Source organism: Rattus rattus, chromosome 6 (genome assembly GCF_011064425.1).
Source record: "Rattus rattus isolate New Zealand chromosome 6, Rrattus_CSIRO_v1, whole genome shotgun sequence".
NCBI lineage: Eukaryota > Metazoa > Chordata > Mammalia > Rodentia > Muridae > Rattus > Rattus rattus.
The window spans coordinates 44,829,473-44,849,562 of NC_046159.1; the positions used below are offsets into that span (position 1 = coordinate 44,829,473).

General features: G+C 36.3%; 1 protein-coding gene across 1 annotated transcript in view; it reads left to right on the forward strand.

Moving 5' to 3' along the window:
* The window catches only part of Cntn3 (contactin 3), a 356,765-nt gene that overhangs the window by 74,648 nt on the left and 262,027 nt on the right, over positions 1 to 20,090 (forward strand). The window contains exon 2 of the mRNA XM_032906010.1: positions 10,551 to 10,685. Coding sequence (XP_032761901.1) covers positions 10,631 to 10,685 — 55 coding nt within the window. The 5' untranslated portion in view covers positions 10,551 to 10,630. The remainder of the gene's footprint in view (positions 1 to 10,550; positions 10,686 to 20,090) is intronic.

Here is a 20,090-nt window from a genome sequence, read left to right on the forward strand (position 1 = left end):
ACATTTAACCATATGTCGTTTTGTCTCAGACATTTTGAAAATTATTTGTGTTGAATACTTACAGTAAGTAATACTAAATATTTTAGGACTCAATACTCATACATGTATACAAAACATAACTAACCAATATTAAATTCAGTATATCTTTATAGCTGATAACCTACTTTATTTTTTGTCCAAAAATTAACCAAAAGTATAATCTAAAGCTACTAAAATTCATAGTTTGAAAAACACTAACTTGGAACCTCCTAGTAAGAGAAGCCATTCTTTGCAAGGAATATGAGATTAGAGCAGAGGAACACCTATTAAGATGAACCCCTGCTAGAAGGGGTTTGCCTCACAATAATTCATGAAACCACACAGTTGTTTATATTCTTATTGACTTTTACCAAAAAGGGAAAAAGAACTTTGCTTTGTAAAACAATTATACAAAATTTTACACCATTTATTTTATTATAAAGTTCATTATCTACTAACCAATGAGCAGCTAAGATTAGTGCATTTTCATGGCTATAAATTAATACCTAAAACTAAAACGTGTAACATAAAGGCTGACTATACTATATCCAAGATATACTGTGTTAATGTTTACAGAGCACCTGAACTGAACTCATTTAATACTTTGCCTTTATTATTGTCATCTATTCTAAACCAATTGTCTCTGCTCTGTCCTTTGGATAACTGAGGCTGAGAGGTTCTCTTAAGTGCTGTATTGAATTACTACTGTTGCTAAATGTGTGTGAGTGCTTGGAGAGCATTTAGTCTGAGCTGGCCACCTGAGCAGTCCAGGCTGCAGTGGGAGATAATGGTAGCCAGTGGTGTTTAGAACTCTTCCAAGTGGAGTGACTGCATAAAATCACACCACAGCTTCTAAATTTAACCATGAACCTAAAATACAGCCACAGGAGAAAGTGCATGCTGAGTGCCTGCCTTGGCCAGGTATCTACTTTTCTGTGACACCCCCCACCCCAACACCCCTTGGAGATACATAATTAGCCAGAGACTAGCCTGGCCGTCCTCTGGTGAGACAGAAACAAGGACATCTGGTAATGTCTCTATTTCACATTGTTTCTTCTCTTAACCACTGAACAGTAGTAAATTGTTTCACTTTACATTTGAGGACCTGTGTGTGTGTGTGTGTGTGTGTGTGTGTGTGTGTGTGTGTGTGTGTGTGTGTTGTGCTAGGGCTGGAACACATGCCATTTTGCATGTTAGGCAAGTACTCTACGTCTGAGGAAACTTCCTGCCCATTGACCATCTGCCCCGGGTTCCATCTTGAGCCTGGTAATTCTAATTCTTTGGATGGTTTTCATCACTTCCTTACATAACTGTTACCATTGTTCCAGTGACATAATCTGCAAATGGTAGGCCCTGCGCCACTCACAGTGTTCCTCTTATGTCCTATTCATCTGCCCATGTTTTATACTCTAGACTATACCATGCTTCATATTCACAGTCTGGGTTCTGGCCCTTCCATCAGCTGTTTTTCTTGTCTTCCATGAATTGCCTTCTGTATCAGTTTGTCACCATCTTTAATCTGTGTTCTTATTTTTTTTTCTTGTCTCTTACAGCCCTCCTTTACGAATGATCTCAGAAGCCACTGTGACATCTGTGTTCTCCCACCATTTCATAAACATTTTGTAGTATGTGCTATCATGTTGTCCCATCTGTGCATAAGTTCCTCACAATAATAATCCTGAGACTTCTTATATATCAAGAAATGCTTAGGCCAATAGCTTTTACTCTGTTTGCTGAGTAACTCATATCTTAATTACCTGTTTATTTTATTCTACGTCATGCCACTTGGCTGGTTACCTGATCCACAGTTTCATATGACCTGTCTTCTTCTTTGTCTGGAGTAAATCTTTTTGTCCTTGATTCTGTTCCCAGAATTCCTCTCTCTGTACTGGAACTTTCACCTCCCCATTTCCTGCCTAAGCCAATAGACCAACAGTATTTTATTGACAGATGATGCCTCCATTTAGAAGAGGAGATTCTGTCTACAACATTTCTTCTCTGTAACTGTACACTAGAAGAACACAAGCAATGAACTATAAACTGAGAGAAGTTTGGTTCGCTATACCCTTTTTCACTTCTAATAATTTCCCTCTTTCTGTCTCTTTCTTCGTCCAAGATGAAACAGTTGCAGCCTCAATCAGTATACTTCTGATGTTTACCTTAAAGGCATTCTTTTAATAAAAACATCAAAATGGTCCCTTTCCTAAGCACACTGTTTTCCCTAGGGAAATTTTCCTTTACTAAGATTTATATATCCTTCTAGGAATATCTTGTGTATATTTAAATGTATACATTTCATTTCCATATATAATGATAATGTATTCAACACATGTTGTATTCCCACTTACATTTGTGACTTGGTAGTTCGTTGAGAAGTTTTAATTGAATCTCAAACATGGTTGTAGCACAGTTTTAAACTCGCCGCTAGTATAGGGATGGGAGGTTGTTTTTCAGTGCTTAAAATGGAGTTGCCAAGTCATTTACATAAAGAGTCTAACCCTCTGGAACAGAACTAAAGTCTAATGAAATGATACTAATATGACTAGTTCCAGTGACCATTTGTACCAGTTCACATAGTAAGTCAGGTTATGCTCCAGTATCGTGTAATGATCTTACTGTTTGAGTTCTCCATTTGACATCAGAAAAAACGTTATCATTTCAGAGCATCTTTGATTTCTGTCTCTCTCGGACAAGTTTATTAACCCAACCGTTTGCCCATTTCTTGTTCTGATAAATGAAGATAACAAATGAGTAAATCCTACAGGCTGTCATGGGGAAGAAGTGGATTAGTCCAGTGAAAGCAATTAAAACCACGCCTGGACAAAAACCAAAAAACAAAAAACCTCCACAGAAGCTAAGGGTTATTACATTAATTCTCAATTCCTTCCTGGCACTGTGAAAATTGCCTTGGTAGAAAACCATCTCTATCATATTACTTTAACAAGATGATTTTTGATAAAGTCCTAAGTAAGGACCAGGCATCAGAAAGTATTGTGCAGATCTAGGAAAGGTATATTATTCCTCATCATTATCAGTCTGGAGTAGGTCCTCATTGAATAAGGTAGAAGTAAGCAAAAAGTCATGACTCGAACCACTCTGAGATTAAATTGATTGATTTGGGCAACTAGGAATCAGACACAGATACAGCATAATGGGGATGGTGTGAGCTTTATGTACAGCTGAGGGAGGAGTCACATTAGCTACTCTACATAGGGGGTCTCTGTAGAGAATAGGGTTTATAGCTATCTGGGAGGAGAAAGCTGTGATTGGTACTTTCTGCACACACATCTGTACATGACTAGGAGAAGTCCTTGCCATTCTTATGGGTCTAAGCTTTGGAATCCTTGAAATGGCCATGCTCCCATCACCAAAACACATTCACTCAGGAATTCATCAAGTCTTCAGAGGCAAAATTTATAATTATGGAAATTTGCAGGTACGTCCCAGTACTGTTTATTTGGAAAATGAATATAAAGAACATATTATGAAATTTATCATTTTATCTTTCTTCCATAAATAAATTTAACAGTCCTCAAATATCTATTTGTGCCAATGTTCTTTGCAATAAAAATGGGTCCTTTTCTAAAAATTCTCAAGAGTATCTTAAACTTGGCTTTCTCAGAAAAAAGTTAGTGTTTTTGTTTTTTGGAGGATGAAGGTTCATTTTGAAACTTTTAACTATTTATTGAAACTTAAATTTGCTGAAAAACAAAACCTTTTCCTAAAACATGTAGTTGGGGTCACAGTAACATGTCAAATATAAGTTGTTCCTGTAGTCCGGTCAGCATGCCCTGGAAATAGTCAAGTGAGTCGATGCAAAGTAAGGATATTGAAGAAAAACTGTCAAGTGGACACAGGAGGCACTGTCTTTCCAGGTCACAGTTTGAAAATGATCATGGGTTGGCATCATTTGATACTGTGTCTTCTCCTTCAGCCTGCACTTGAATGAAACTAGTGGAACCCATTGAAAAAAATAATGTGTAATTTTCTTCCTGACGTTGTATCATTGACATTGATTTTGCCCGGGCGGAGGCTAAATTGGGAATAAAATGGAAAAGGTTCTGAAATAAATGTAAGACAACTCAGAATTTCCAGACAGTATGTTTGTGTTTATAATTTGCCTACTAACCAAAGTGTATGCAGAGTGACATATGCTTTTTTGCATATATATATATATATATATATATATATTGCTAGAAGATGAAAAGGAAAAATTATCAGGATGCCAGCAATGGCATTCCTCACTAGATGTTTAAACCAGATAATAACTTCACTGGGGCTAGATTTCTCAGGAATATTCCTATATTTTAAATAAAATTTTCATTGAATAAATGGTTTATTCAGATTTACTGCAATTTAATATGATTTACATTAATGTCTATTTTAATTTTCTTTCTTAGGTCGTATTCATTTTTTAAATAAAAAAAATAAAATTTTGAATATCCGGAAATGTACCACAAATGCATAATCACATACAGATATGTCTACGTCTCAAATTATTTCAGTTTAAAGAATTATGGAGCCTCAAGTCTATGGAGAGTTAGAGTGGGGATGCCTAGTGTGGTGGGAGTTGGGGACATCCTCGTGGAGATGGGGAGAAGGAATTGGATGAGAAATTGTCAGAGGGCAGATTGGTAGGGGGTTGATGACAGGACTGTAAAAAAAGATCAAAGATAATTAATAAAAAATAATTCCAAAAAGAAAAAAATTAAATAGTGATATTAGTATCAAAAAACAAAAATAATTTTGGAAATAGTTGAGGTTCGTTTTGTCTAGTACAATGGTTTTTTAACCTGTGGGTCATAACCCCTTTGCACAGGTCAAATGACCTATTCACAGGGTTCCCATATCAAGTATCCTGCTTATCAGACATTTACTTTATGATTTATAATAGTATCAAAATTTCAATTACGAAGGGCAAAGGAAAGTAATTTTATGGTAAGGGTCATCACAACATGAATGAATATTTGGCTGATGCTGAAATGGGAATACTTCCAAAATAACCACCATCAGTGTTAAGATTCATAAAGTGTCAAAGGAGGGAAGTTGACGTGACAAAAATGCCCTCCAGAGCATGAAATGAATTCCATTGGCATTTGCCTTAGTTATGACCTGTGTTGCTGGAAATACGGAACCGCTCGTGACAAATGTCACATCAAAATGGGCACATTCTGGTTTTCAAATTGCAGGATCATAAGGGAAGCTTTGAGGGACCGTGGTCTTGTGGTCGAGGGCTCTTGTACATGTCATCTTACCAACCAGTTTGGATCCAGCAGGAGGGAATCAGAGTTAGTGTGTAGAGGGGCTAAATTTTATTTCTGGATGATGTCATAGTATAAATGAATGAATGGGAGTGTGGTGATGATGATTCTAATAATGACGATAATGAATGAAAGCAAAGTAGATTCAGGGCAGTTTGTTTCTAATCTGTCTGCACTTTTTGTTGTTACTGTTATTTATTTCATCAAAAAAAGTGGAGCCGTTAGTAGTTGATGCCATGATTCTGTGGTAAAGTTACAGGAGAGGCAACTGACATATACAGTCCAAGGCATTCCCAGAGCAACTAGTTCTCATGGGAATCGGTCTTTTAAAATCAATGGCTATATATTTTATTGTATTAAGTATCTCAAACTTTCTCAAAGGGTGTGTGTGTGTGTGTGTGTGTGTGTGTGTGTGTGTGTGTGTGTATGTGTGTGAGTGTGTCTTTCTCTGTGTATGTGAGTGTATGTGTGTATGCATGTGTGTGTATGCATGTGGATATTGTACAGTCTGTGCTGTGTGTGTGCTGTAAAATGAGAGGAGGGAAGGGGGGGGACAGAGAGAGAAGCATTGAAGCAGCGTAATGACGGTATTTGAGTCAGAAAAGGTGATGGTGGCTGTTTGTGAGAGTGAGGGAGGATGAAGGTGACATTTCTTGGTGATGTTACATAATTTCGTTACACAGAATTGATGCTATTATTTCCACTTGAGGATGTGAAGTATCTGTTACTCTAGTAGAAAAGAAGTCTCACTGTGACGTTCTCGTCCCCAAAGAGGCTGAACTCTGAGCATCCTCCCAGACAACATCAAAAATTGTCTGTATACATTTGAAATAATATATATCAATATTTCATGATTCACAGTCTTAGCAGCAATTTTGTAAAGTGGATGACAGAAGCCACAAAGGTCTCTTTCTCCTTTTAGCTCAACCAGGAACAACTATTTAGAGCATTTTTGTTTTGAGTCCAAGGTCTAGCATTTTTTAGTTCAGCTGACATTAACAATTACGTTTGTCAATATGTATTAAATCTGGAGGCTATTTAAAGACCGCCATGGAGTATGTGTTATAAATATATTACGCTTTATCTTTCCATTGCAAATGTCTGTTACCGACATTCTAAAGGATATCTTTGTTTTGTTTTGTCTTTCCCTTTGTTTTAAAAGATTCCTGTGAAAAGTAGACTATTCTTATTATAGCCAATGACATTTTTTTTTGTACTTGTCTTGCCTCAGTAACTTCTTTTGTATTTATTTTAGCTGTGTGACTTCAAAACTGGAATGAGCTCTAATGTGTCTCTTTTTTCCATGACAATACTTGGCAATTTGCAAAGTCAAATTGTGATTCTTATTAATTGCTTTCATTATTTATAAAGTCAGTGGCAAACTTTCACAGTGATGATTACAGATAAGTAACTATATTAAAAAAGTCTTCCAGAGTTAGATGAAAATAGAATATGGGTATTAACCCATCTTTTCTCACAAGTCTTATAGTTTGTAAAATGTATAGTTGTAACTTCTATGAATTTTTGAATAACAATGAAATTGCCACATTGAAGAAAAGTGTGTTATAACCTTCAAAGGTAAATATGACTCACATTTATGATTAGAATGTTTGTTGAAAATTTGATTATACCACACTTTATTAGAATTTCACTGACTTTTCAAAGGGTTTTATTCTTTTATTAGTAATTGTTTTGAGAACCTCATACATGAGCACTGTATCCGCATCAATACTGATTATCTTTTTGTTTTATTAATTGATTATTTTATTTACATTTCAAATATCATCCCCAGTCCTAGTCTCCCTTCTGCAACCCCCCACCCCATCCTCTCTCCCCTTTGCCTCTAGGAAGATGCTCCCCCACCCACTCACCCACTCCTGCCTCACCCCTGTAGCATCCTCCTACACTGGGGCAACAAGTCTCCACAGGACCAAGGACCTCCCCTCCCACTGATGCCAGATAAGGCATTCCTCTGCTACATATGTAGTGGGAGCTATGGACTGACTCCTGTATACTTTTGGTTGGTGGTTTAGTCCCTGAAAGCTTTGAGGGGTCTGGTTGGTGACATTGTTGTTCTCCTTAAGGTTTGCCATTCCCTTCAGCAACTTCGGTTTTTCCCCTAAGTCTTCTATTGGGGTCCCCAGGATCAGTCCAGTGGTTGGCTGTGAATATCTGCATCTGTCTTATTCAGGTGCTGGTGAAGCCTCTCAGAGCACAGCCATAGTAGACTATTGTCTGTGAACACTTCTTGACATCCCCAATAGTGTTGGTGTTTGCTATCTGCTGGGTGGGAAGGTCTCAGGACACAGTAATCATTGTCTGAATACACTGTGTACAAGACAAACCTCTAACAACCACCATGTTCATCATATTCAGGCAATCTTATTTTAGAGATTTCATGGGTTTAGCTTCCTTGTCACAAATAGAAGACACTAGCTAGGAGTACATGCCCTGATTTTCTGACTCTTACAATCTTTTTGTACTTGGATATAGGGGTTGCACTTAATATCTATGAATGGGCACCCCCACATTAACTTCCAAATTCTAAGCAGTTTTGGATCTCTGTAATAATCTTCATCTTTTGAAAAGCAGCTTCTTTGTTGAGGGATAAAATCTATACTTATCAGTGAATATAATGACAAGTTAGAAATTATATTGGTTTAGGAGAATGGCTTTGGAAGGTTCTCTTTGCTGGGTCTATAACCTCTCTGGCTCTGCTTAGTTCACTAGATTTGCAGTGCCAGGAGTGCATTCTCTCCTACAGAGTGAAATTAAAGCACAAACAGGCACTAGTTGTTCCATCCACAATATTAAGTGTTACTGTTGCAGGATTATGGGTATCTTCCCAGGCCAGTCATTGTTGTGATTTACAAACTCTACACCTGGGTAGGTGTCTTAGTTACTTTTCTATTGCTGTGGTCAGGGCAACTTCCGAAAGAAAACATTTAATTTGGCTATAGTTTCAGAGGGTTAGAGTCCATGATTGTAGACAACTGGGGAACAGATGGGAGCAGCAGCTAGGAGCTCACATCCATCAATCAGGAGGCCAAAAAGCAAAAAGCCTGTCCCACAAGTCGTGCTTCTTTCAAGGCCAAACCTCCTAATCCTTCCCAAACTTGTCCACCCACTGAGGACAAAGATTCAATCTCCTGGGGTACATTTTTATGAAAATCAACACAGTAGGACTACAGGTTGCTTGTCTCCCTTGGCAAGTTGGGTAGATACTTCTTATATACAAGAGGCAGTCCTCAGAGAGAAGATGTCCAGGTCAGTTCCAAGTTGTTTTCCTCAAGTACTGTTTCCTAAGCATGTGGTATCTGCAGCAATGGGATCTTAACTTCATTCCAACGTGTGTGTCTCTCTCTCTGTGTGTGTGAATGTGTGTGTTTGTGTGTGTGTTTGTGTAATGTTTTTCTAAATAAACATAAAAGAAAATATTTCCCCATAAGTATTTCTATATTTTTGGTCATTCTTTAGACCTCTTCTCTCCTTCTTTCTTAATTTTTCCTTTTCTTCCCTCTTAGAAGATAAAGTCCACCTGTAGTTTTTCCTGTTTCTCACATAGTAGCACTTATGTCTTACTATTTCTTCTTCTTCAGCTCCAACTTGCACCAAAATCCCCAGTGACTTCCCTAGTTCCTGTGGTTACTCGAGGTTATATACTTACACCTAAAGACTGTAACTAGGACCCTCAAATAGTAGAGTATATGTTGTATATATGTTTCTTGGGCTGGGTTATGTCACTTAGTGTAATATGTTCAAATTTCATCCATTTACTCACACATTTCTTAATTTTATTTTTCTTTACAGTTGAATAAAATTCCGTTCTCTATATCTACCACATTTTCATTGCCCATTGGTTGAAGAATATTTAGATTGGTTCTGTTTCCTTGTATTGTGAGCAGGGAGGTGATGAACATGTCTGAGAAAATATCAATGGAGTAGGGTGTTTAGTGCTTATGGTTTATGACAGTGAGTGGTATATCTGTGTCATAGGGTAGGTTTCATTTTAGTCTTCTGAGCATTCTCTACAGTGATATGAAGATATGTATCTTTAAAAGATCAAAAGTGCCAAGTTATTAACAGTCTTAGGAGCCATTCTCATGTGACCACAGTGAGAATACATATATAAGAACCTTCATACTTTTGTCCTTTAGTAGGTGAAAGTTTCAGATAATTTTAGGTTTCTATGTCCATCCATCCCATGCTGAACCTCATGGTTTCTGCTGAGGCATAAACTGCAGTTGCTTCCTATGATGCTCCTTCCTCCTGATTCTCTTCATTATCCTTGAATGGTTTCATTTCTTATCTTCCAAGTGAAGAACTTGCTCTTAAATTCATTGTCTGATGTTTACATCAGGAGAAATCTCAAAGAAATCTGGAATTAACAATACTGGGTAGGTAGTGAGAATGATTCAAGATCACACGATTGTCTACGTATCCGAACTAGTCCTGAGAAGAGTTGTTCTCGGTTGCATGTCTACTTGATCATGATTCCCTGCTCTATATAAAATTAGCATCCACAATTCCTGGAATCTGTGTAAAATTCCATCTCTTACTTCTCACCCCAAAACACTTACTATAGAAGGACCCATCAGTGGACATACAGGAAAGACTGGTTTAATGATCTAACTACACACTGCAAGTCTAGACATTTATTGTTTGGGACACAGACTCTGATTAAGTGTAGTATATCTGAGGAACCAATTGTTGACCACCACTGTACAGAGGAACCTTGTACAGAGGAACACACATACATACACAATGGGGACCTTTCTGACTTGTTTCTGATAACAAAAAAGCTGCTTTAAAATAAATAAATATTGAAAATACTTTGTACTTATTTGTATGCCTGGTCATGGATTCAGATATTTGAATGACCTTTGCTTCAAGATATCTGCTTTTTAAAACTCCATTGGCTTTACTACAATGTTGCCAGTAGATAAAATGAGAGAAATTGGAATTCAGGTTAATATTTTAGTTGTTGCAATTATCTAGCAAAAGTTTTAAAGTTTAATGTGTGAATAGTTAATATTTTAGCACTCCTGAATTTTTTAAATTATATAAGCTGCTTGCAACTTCCCATCACTTGCATTCAGTGTTTAAGTGTCTGCACTTCAAGTATTTTCTGTTTTCAACAACAAAGAAAGATTTGTTTTATCTGTGGATGTGAATTGTGAATGATACAGAATTTAAAGGAAAGAAGAAAATCTCTCTTGAAAAGAACTGGTTTTTAAAAGTCTAAGTTCTTTTTTTACATATATTTTGCAGATTAAAGGATTTACCTGAAGACAAAGCATTCTATTCATCAGAGACTAGACAAGAGTTACTCTTGCTTTTGCCAATTAAAGATGATGTTGTCATGGAAACAGTTGATCCTGCTTTCATTCATTGGCTGCCTGGCAGGTAACAATAAGCTATATTTTGTATGTACTATTCTTGAGTCATGTGCTTAAATACTTTGCTTTTGTTTTTAAGATGGGGTTTTATGTAGCCCAGATGGACTGCAATCTCACTGTTTTGACCCTGATTATCTTGCCTTCCTCTTCCACATACTTAGATGACAGGCATGCACATCTATGCATGATTATTCTTAAATCCTTTTTAAAGGTTAACATAAAATTACGCCAGGGTCAAGGACAAACATATCGTTTTTCTCAGAAAGAAGATTCCCATTCTTAATTCTCATAATTGGATTCTCATGATTCTTCTAATTTTTACAAGTCAATATATTCCCATAAAAACTGTGAGAACAACTGATATTAAAATTATATTGCTGAATTTAATAAGTGTTCCTAGTGTGACAACTTAACTTGAGAAATACACATTTTATTTTGTATTTATATATTTATTAGCATATATTTAGATATTTATTAGTCCAAGAGTTGGATTGCAAGGGGGTGAAGGAAAGGGATGAAATTATACAAATATATATTTTATAATAAAATTTAATTATAATTAATTATATAATATAATCACAATTATAATTGAAATATATTTATATCATTTCTCTCCTCATTCCTCCTTCTATGTTCTTTATTACCTAGCACATTTCTTCTTAAATCTGTAACCTCCCTTTCTTTAAATATTATATATATATATTTAATGCATATATTTAATGCATATACTAATGCATATATATTATATAATATATAATAATGTACTTACTACCTTCTAAGTCTATTTAGTGCTGTGTCCTATATAAATACATCTGATTTGAGGGCTGACCATTTAGTATTGGGTAGACAATTAACGGCTTAGTCCTTGGGAGAGCTACCTCTTCTGATCTCGATATACCATGGTTACCTCTGATTAGATGTGTAGAGATTGAGTCATCTGAGAAGAAATACACTGTTTCAAAAATGATGATAGTTTCCTTGAAATTTTTCTCATAATGTGTTCTTAGGACATTTTGTTACAGTTTTGGCTTTTTTTTTTTGTAAAAGGGTAGACAAAAGAAAATATTTCATATTTATACTCTAAAACTCTATTTTTTAAATTCTTTTGATAGTCTATTGTGTTCATTTTACCGGCATATTTTTGGGGAGTGGGTAAGAAAAGTTTGAATCATTATAATATATAATAGAACATGTAGAACTATGGTTTTCTATTTTTCTTTCTGTTTTGATTAGAGAGATAATACATACATTAATATGAGGAATAGGAGCAGAGCACGCTATCTGTTGGTTTGACAATTGTAGCATTTAGCTATGTTTGCTTGGTCTATGAGCCTGTGCGTAGCATTCTTACCCCTTTACTCCTTTGTTCTTTTACATTATCTGAACCAGTTGAAATTAGACTATTATAAAAATTACTTCTCATCATAAAAAGAAGTCAGCACTCATATTCTAGGGCTTAGAAGATCCTTTTCCTTATGAAGCCTGGGCTTCATAAAAGTGTAGTATATTTGTGATTCTAATGAGTCAGTTTGGAATTCTCAGTAAGAAACACAGGATTTACATACATCTATATAAGAGTAGATGTGTGGGCTCTTTTATTAAAATTAAAATTTTTTATACATTTAAATATTAAAATATAAGTTCATGATCAATATCAGATTAGATGTTCAAAACTTACAAAGGTATAATCCCACTACTGCAGTTTTTATGTTTTTTTAAGCTACGTAATTATATTCCTAAAACAGATTCTAGTACTGAAGGAAAAGGTGGTAATTATATTCAAATTTCAGATTTGCTAAATGGGCTTTGGAGAAAGATCAATGCTATCATACAAAGTAAAATATTTTTCTGTCTTTAATTATTTTACATAGTTTTCCACTTTTTTGTTTTTCTAGACAGATCAAAATGACAGCCCACATCAGTAGGCATATCTTTCAGGGTGATAACTTTTGTAGAAGTCATCCTGAAATCTCTGAAGTGGATATATATATATATATATATACATATATATATATATACAAAAAATTACATTGTGCATGTGCCTACATTTGTGTTTCTGCATCTCTTACACATTTACGGCAGTTTACAGAGTGTATTATACCTAAATGTGAAAGTATCCATAAGAAAGTTAAATCTCAACTTGAATTTATAGAAATGCTATTTAACAGCAGTAAAATGTTCAAGGAAGAACTGAATTATATTCTGTCTAACATATTCTGTGGAGTATGTTGGTTAGACAATTGGTAGTCTTCATAATTATACTACACACAATGATTTCTCAGTTTCTTGCTTAATACAAAAAAATACTGAATGTGAGTTATTGTTGTTCTTTTTTATCATTAAAATTAGAAGGTTGATTTTAAGAGTATGATAATCTATCAATAAATATTTGTTTCTTTGCATGTTTTAAAATACATCTATGTGTGAGGGACAGTGATGGTTTGAATAGGAATGGGTCCTATAGACTCAGGTGTTTGAATGCTGGGCCCATGGGGAGTAACACTATTTGAAGGTGTGGATTTCTTGGAGTAGGTGTGGCATAGTAGAAGGAAGTGTGTCCCTGTGGAGGCTGGCTTTTCTCAAGCTAGTCCTAGTGTGGAAAATTTCCCGCTGCCTTCTGACTTGGATGTTGAGCTCTCAGTTCTTTCTCAAGCACCATAACTGCCAGCATGCCACCATGTTTCCTAATAAAGGAATTAACCTTTGGAATTGTAAGTCAGCCCTGTTAAATGTTTTTGTTTATAAAGTTGTTATGATCATGGTGTCTCTTCATGCAATATTAACCCAAATTAAGATAAGGAATATGCTACTCAGTTTTTGTATTGATAAAAGCAACTTATGTTTACTAAAGGATACAGTTACTATGTTCAGCCAGTCCTGTATAGTTGATGTTTTTCTATTTTTTCCCAGTTAGCCTTTTCTTATGTATCATTTTCTCGTGATTTTCCTTCTTATTTTTCATATTTGTTTAGACAAGTTGACATTTAGTACTTGACATTGTAAAAGTTTAAGATAGATTTAGGAAGACCAGAGCAACAAAACAGAACATTTTTATTCTGGGAATTCAGTAAAACCAGAAAAGGAAGAGGCATCATTAGGGGTAAAAGAAAACCAATGCCACAAAAATTAATACAATTGATATTAAGCAGTGGAAGTCTATTTTCTGGGTCCAGGGTATGGTGGGAATGACACTATTATTTTTAATTAGATGAAGGAATTGAAATAGTTTCCAGAATTTAGCTTAAATGACTGTTTTGGTCACTGTGGTTAACTTAGACTTCTATTTATTTCTGAAATCAAAAGATGGCTTTACTTCCTGAATCCTTTCTTTGTGGAATAAAGGTCATTGACTAAGAATCAATAAGATCTCAAAGAAACCACTTCTCTACTTCTTAAATACCTAAACATAAATCTTTTAACTCTAATGGCTACAAAGGTAGCCCAGCTGTTAAGAGCATTTGTTACTCTAACAGAGGAACTGCGCTCAGCTCCCATCACCAGCACCAATATGGTGGCTCATAATCACTTGTAACGAAAGTTCCAGCTCTCATAAGTGTCTACAGGCACTAGACACAGACATGGTGTACATACATATATGCAGACAAACTCATGCACGTAAAATGTGATGTAGAAAATACCTGTGTGAGACTATGTTATTTGCTATCTGGTTTGGGAGCCACTAGTCACTATAAATGAGACGATATGAGAGGCGAGTAGCCTGAGAGCTTTGTTCTAGCAAATAAAATTCACCCAGGAGTTTAGAAAGTTCATAATTTTAAAGATCAGTTTTCTTACATATGAGAGAAAGAAATAACAATATTTGTCTTATCAGAGTTACAATATTGTTAACATTAATTGCACCTCTTTATTTTAATGCTCATATGTTTAAAGGCACAATAATTGAATTCAGGCTCCCTTCAGTATTGTGTATTTAGTCACAGGAAACATGCGCAGAATAAACTCTCAACTACAGCCTGCATTGTAAATGCACCATCTCTATTTTTTTATGCTGGTGGTTGTGTTTCTTCAGATACTATCCACTCCTATGGACACACAACTGTGCACACCTCCAGAATAGCTTCCCTTGTGTTCAATGTGATCATAATTCAATTACCTTGCTTTCTAGTTTTCCTGTAATCACTGTTAAGTTCATAATGACCTGAGAGTAAAATATGCTTTTCAATTTCTCCTTCAAACACCTTTTTCGATTGGTTTTACCGACACCATGCTTGCCATCATCTAGAAAATGATTAAACATGTTTATTGAGCTACGGATAACCTCAACATGACTCACTATCTGTTTCTTTTCTCTTTTCTCTTTATGTTGATAAGTTATTCTCTACTGGTGAAATGAGCCAATTCAAGTCTAATTAAAGTGTTTAAAGGCAGGTTTATTGGGAAGTCACTACTCATGGGCAAATTCACTGGTCCAAAGGAAAGAAGCCAGGGAAGTCACCAAATGGAGGCAGTCAAAGGGCAAGAGGAAAGGAAAGAAAAAGCATGCACTGGTAGGGAAAGAGAAAATGCAGAGGGGGAAAAAGATAGAGAACAAAATATTTAGATTATATAGGAAAGAGCTTATGGGCTGGAGAAACCTCTACCCTTGGCTGGAAAATCCAGGGTTAAGAGCTAGGTATGCCAGGTTGGGACTGAAGGATGCTGGGAGAATCTGGAAGCCAAGTCTCCTTTTGTATGTTAAATACACATCTCAGCCTTTTGTTGGGTCAGAAACCCAACAGGTGTTAGGTACTATACTTCTAGGTCCTTGTTTCTTAAAACAGAGATGGCTCTCATCTCCTCTCTCCTGCCTTGTGAACAGTGTTACATAGCTTGATAGTATTTATACTGGTAAAATGGAGATGTCACTGTTGCCTGCTAATATGTCCTGAAACATTACGTGTTTTACAGATAAACTTCGTTCAGGTAATTTTCGTGACTGCAGTAGCTGATCTCTAGAATTGTTTTTCATTTATTTTATTAAAATCTTGACAGGCCAACCAAATATACACGTGAATAGCAGCTAAAGATGTGGAAGCATGGTTGGCACATTTTCCTCCTTTAACATTGGCCATTAGCTGCACATGTTAGCATTTTCTGTGTTTGATGTTGAGTAAGAAAAGACTACACCAACTTTAAAGGATGCTTTGGAAGTGTAATTAGAGTTCAACAAACATAACTTAAATAAGACCAGCATTTTTCGTTTAGCTCTTAAAATAGCTAGTTTCTCAAAAGTATCCTATAATTAGTCCACTAAGTCTTGGAAATAGAGTGCTCATTTAAACTGATTCAATTCCTATTACCTACATGTTAAGCTGTCTTACAGCACTCATCACGTAAAAGTGTTTTAAAATGTCCCCTTGCTTATTATGCTTTCCCATGAATTGGATTGTATTAGAAGAGCTAAATGGATGGGGACTCTCATTAAGAGTGCAGTAGTTAAGTGTTAATTCCTGAATAATGGACTGTAGATGTATGCACACACACACACACACACACACACACAGACAGACAGAGAGAGAGAGAGAGAGAGAGAGAGAGAGAGAGAGAGAGAGAGAGAGAGAGGCACATAGAAACACACACATGCTTGCATTCATATGAGACGCTATTGATCTCAGGCAATCGCTGCAAGTGTGTCCTCAGACAAAGGGAAGGTAGAATTGATGCTAGTTCCTTCGTGTCCTTGTCCTTCTAGTCCTTTATTTCTTGCCTCTGTCCTTTCTGTAGGGAGCTTAGATCTTTGTCTTCTCTCCTCTTGTGGTGTTGCCCTGGCCTTGCTCGTGCTTTCTGTTCCTTTCTTCCTCCTGCACATCCCACATACTGCAACCCAGCCACTTCCGAAGAGCCATTAAGTGAGCTGAATTCTGAGCAGCAGGACTGTGGTGGGGATTGGGATAAAGGATCTAGAGGAGGCCAAGAGAATCAGGCTGCAGTCAGCATAGGCAAAGAGACTCATGTAAACAACAGTAGGAATGCTGTCATGATACAAGATTCTAATAAAAATTTTTTTCAAGATTTTAATAAAAATACGTAAGAAGTAGTAGAAGTTGTCTGAGTACTTACTTGAGGAAATGAAGATTAATAAAGGAAAACAGTAATGGAGAAGGCGCCATTAGAGTTGTGGCCCCAAACAATGTCATTTGCTGAGCTCTTACTTTTTCTCAAGGATTATGTTAAGAGCTTTTCTGAGTCATATCAGTAATAGTTTAGTTGATTCTCTGTCCCTTTCATTGTTATTGAGCCCATTTGACAGATGAGTTGTGGAGTTATTTTTTTTTTTTTGGTTGATTCCCGTTCGTTGTTTTTAACTCTATTTTACAAATGGGGAACTGAGAGGTCTTGAGACATTAAACAATTTCATAAAACTCATATATTTAAAGGACTCAAGTTTGAAATTAGAGTTTAATAATTAGGCTAAGTATTATGCTAAGGATATGTCTAAACTTGTGTGAATAAGATTATGTATTTGAATTTTAGTATAAAAACACAAAAACAATTCCACGTCTAACAGCTCACATCATAAGACCATAAGCATTATACTGAAGCTGGATACCATTTAAAATAATATTCAGAAAAAGGTAAGTTTAGAGAAAGTATGACATAGGCTTGCCTTCTCTTAACTTATATAATACTAGCATGGAATAACATTTACATTAAAGACAAAAAAGTACAAAACACACATTTTTTAGTATATGCAGTGCTGGAGAGCTTACCCTTGGGGGGTTGTGCTCAGGAGAGCTGGTAGGCTGACCAAGTCAGATACCACCCAGGCCCAGATTCGGGGCTGTGAATTGACACACCCTAGCATCTACCCCATCTATGATCTGCTGGAGTGAGGGAAGGAGCATTTCCCTGATGATCCAAAGCTGCAGGGACTGCATGACACAGGTTAACAACAGAACATCTGAGAGGAGTTCCAAGGAGGGGATATTCAGACCAATGACTCATTGCAACGAACATTTGCAAGTAAAGGTGTGTGGACAAAAGGGTATACTGTGTGATACACTGGGACACTCTACAAAGAGATTCCACAAAGAGATGTTTTGTTGTTATATTTTTGTTTTGTTTTGTTTGTTGGAGTGGGGATGTTGCAAGAGCAGAGGGCAGATAAGAAGGGGTCAGGAGATGAGTGGGATTGGGGTGCATGATGTAAAACTCTCAAAGCATAAACAAAGTTTTTACACAACCCTTTATCTAATTTCAATATATTCCTACAACTGGGCTCCTGTTCTCAGTTCAGTGGTTTGCTGCAAGCATTCACCTCTGTATTTGACATGCTCTATGTGTCTCTCAGGGAGGGGAACACCCTTATAGAAGAAGGGAAGGGAGATGGGATAGGGGGCTCACGTCTGAGAAATCGGGAAAGGGAATAACATTTGAAATGTAAATAAAAAATATCCAATTAAAAAAAGTTTTTACACAGATCAGACGTTGAAATTGTAATATTACACAGTTGGAGTTACATAAATATATAACTAAATTAATTTATTTGATTTTTTCCTTTTTATTAGAAAAATAACATTGTTATATCATGAATAAAACTATAATTGGTGGTATATTTTGAAAGGAAGTTGTCAGGCCTAAAGATTGGTGTGTGCTACCATTCTAGCTTTGCTTTGTAAAGCTTGCTCCAATGGCATGTTAATAGGCTAGACTAGAAGGATAAATGACAGAGATGATACTTGGAAGGTAGTGGAAATTATGTTTGTTGCATTATTTTCCTTGGGGTATGAAGAAATCCTAGTTATCTACACTAGGGTCGTGATGACAGATTATAAAACAAAAGCAGTTCCATCCAAGTTTATCTTGGTGAGCATCTTGAGTATTTAAGAGTTACTTTCAGGAGCATGGATGACTGACAAGCAGCTGCATCACTAAGAAGCCTAGCCCAGTATGGGGGACGACTGATGAAATGTGCATTTCTTTCAACCTCTCCCTTTAGCAAGTGTTTTCTGCACATATAACTTTGGGTTGGGGCCATCTGAGGAGTCGTGTAAGTTTCTAAATTCCAGAGCCTTGCACATTTTGATAGTTTCCTGAGGCTCTAGGAGGGATTGTATCAGTTCTGAGTTAAAAAATGTGCGGCAATGTCCAACCAGTGGCAGTTGATGTACAAAGATAACACTAAAGAGGAGAAAGATGATGAAGTCAAAACAGCAGAGCAATTACATCATTACTCTAAGTGAGGGATCAGATTGTTGAAGGTTTGAACCTGAGTGGGAAGATAATGAAGCAATTAAGCAAAAATAAATGGCACAGAAGGAGACAGGGATTTGGAATTGTTATGTTGAAGTGGTTGAAGAATGAATGGCAGGAGGTGCAAGCCGTCTACAGGAGAATATTGGAACTCTGTATCTGTATCAGTGTCTACTAGTGTCATAGAAGGGGATCTAGGTGGAGAGGCCCTTATACAGTGAGTACAGTATGTGAAAGTATTTAAGTAAGATTTGGGATACCTAATCAAAAGAGGAAGAACAGATTCCATGCTGTGATACAGAAATGAAGAAGGACTGAACAAACATGTTCTTCATGTTCCTCATGTTTGAGGATGACAGAAAATGAGATCTTAGAATTGGAATTAGAGAGAGTGACAGAATGTGCTAGACCTTGTGATTTGGAAGCTCTAGATCATTGGAATGTATAACTAACGAACATATTTTTGCATGTATGTATGTTGTATGTTCACATGTGTTCACTTGTGTACACACAATGTTAATATCAGGTGTCTTTCTTCATGCCTCTCCAATTTACTTACTGAGGCAAGGCCTACCAGTTAAACCTTAAGCTTAGAAATTTGGTTAGTCTGACCTACTAGCTTGCCCTAAGGGTCTCTTGACTCTGCCTTTTTAATGCCTAGGTTATGGCTGGCTACCATAACCATGCAACTTTTACATGAATTTTAGCCAAAAATTATTCCTTAGGGGCAAAGAAGATATGATATGTGTTAATGTGAAAAATACTTTAATAACATTGAGTTACACTGAATATATGTGCATATATGTATATGCATCTGTGCATGTTTCTGGAGCTGCCTTCAGAAACGTTTATGGTTTAGATGCTTTATCTAAGACAAAGAGCTATTTATTAGCACAGATAGGACTTTCCCTAGAAAGTTTCATTCTTGCTTTTAAATTGCAAAAAATATTTTTATGGGTACTGTGCTGTGTGTACCCTTACAGCAAAGTAGTGTATGGCTATGGCTTCATACTGGGTAGAGAAATAGGTGACACATGCAGGTATTTCAGAGGCAGCCTCCCCCCCTAACCCTGCTACATGACTGTGTTTGTGCTTGTCTGTCTGTCTGTCTATCTGTCTGTCTGTAGACCTTAGTGTATATGTGTACGTAAAGAGAAATATCAGAGTATTTTTCATTTTGATTGTTTCCAGCTAAACAATGTTGCCTAAATGAACAGAA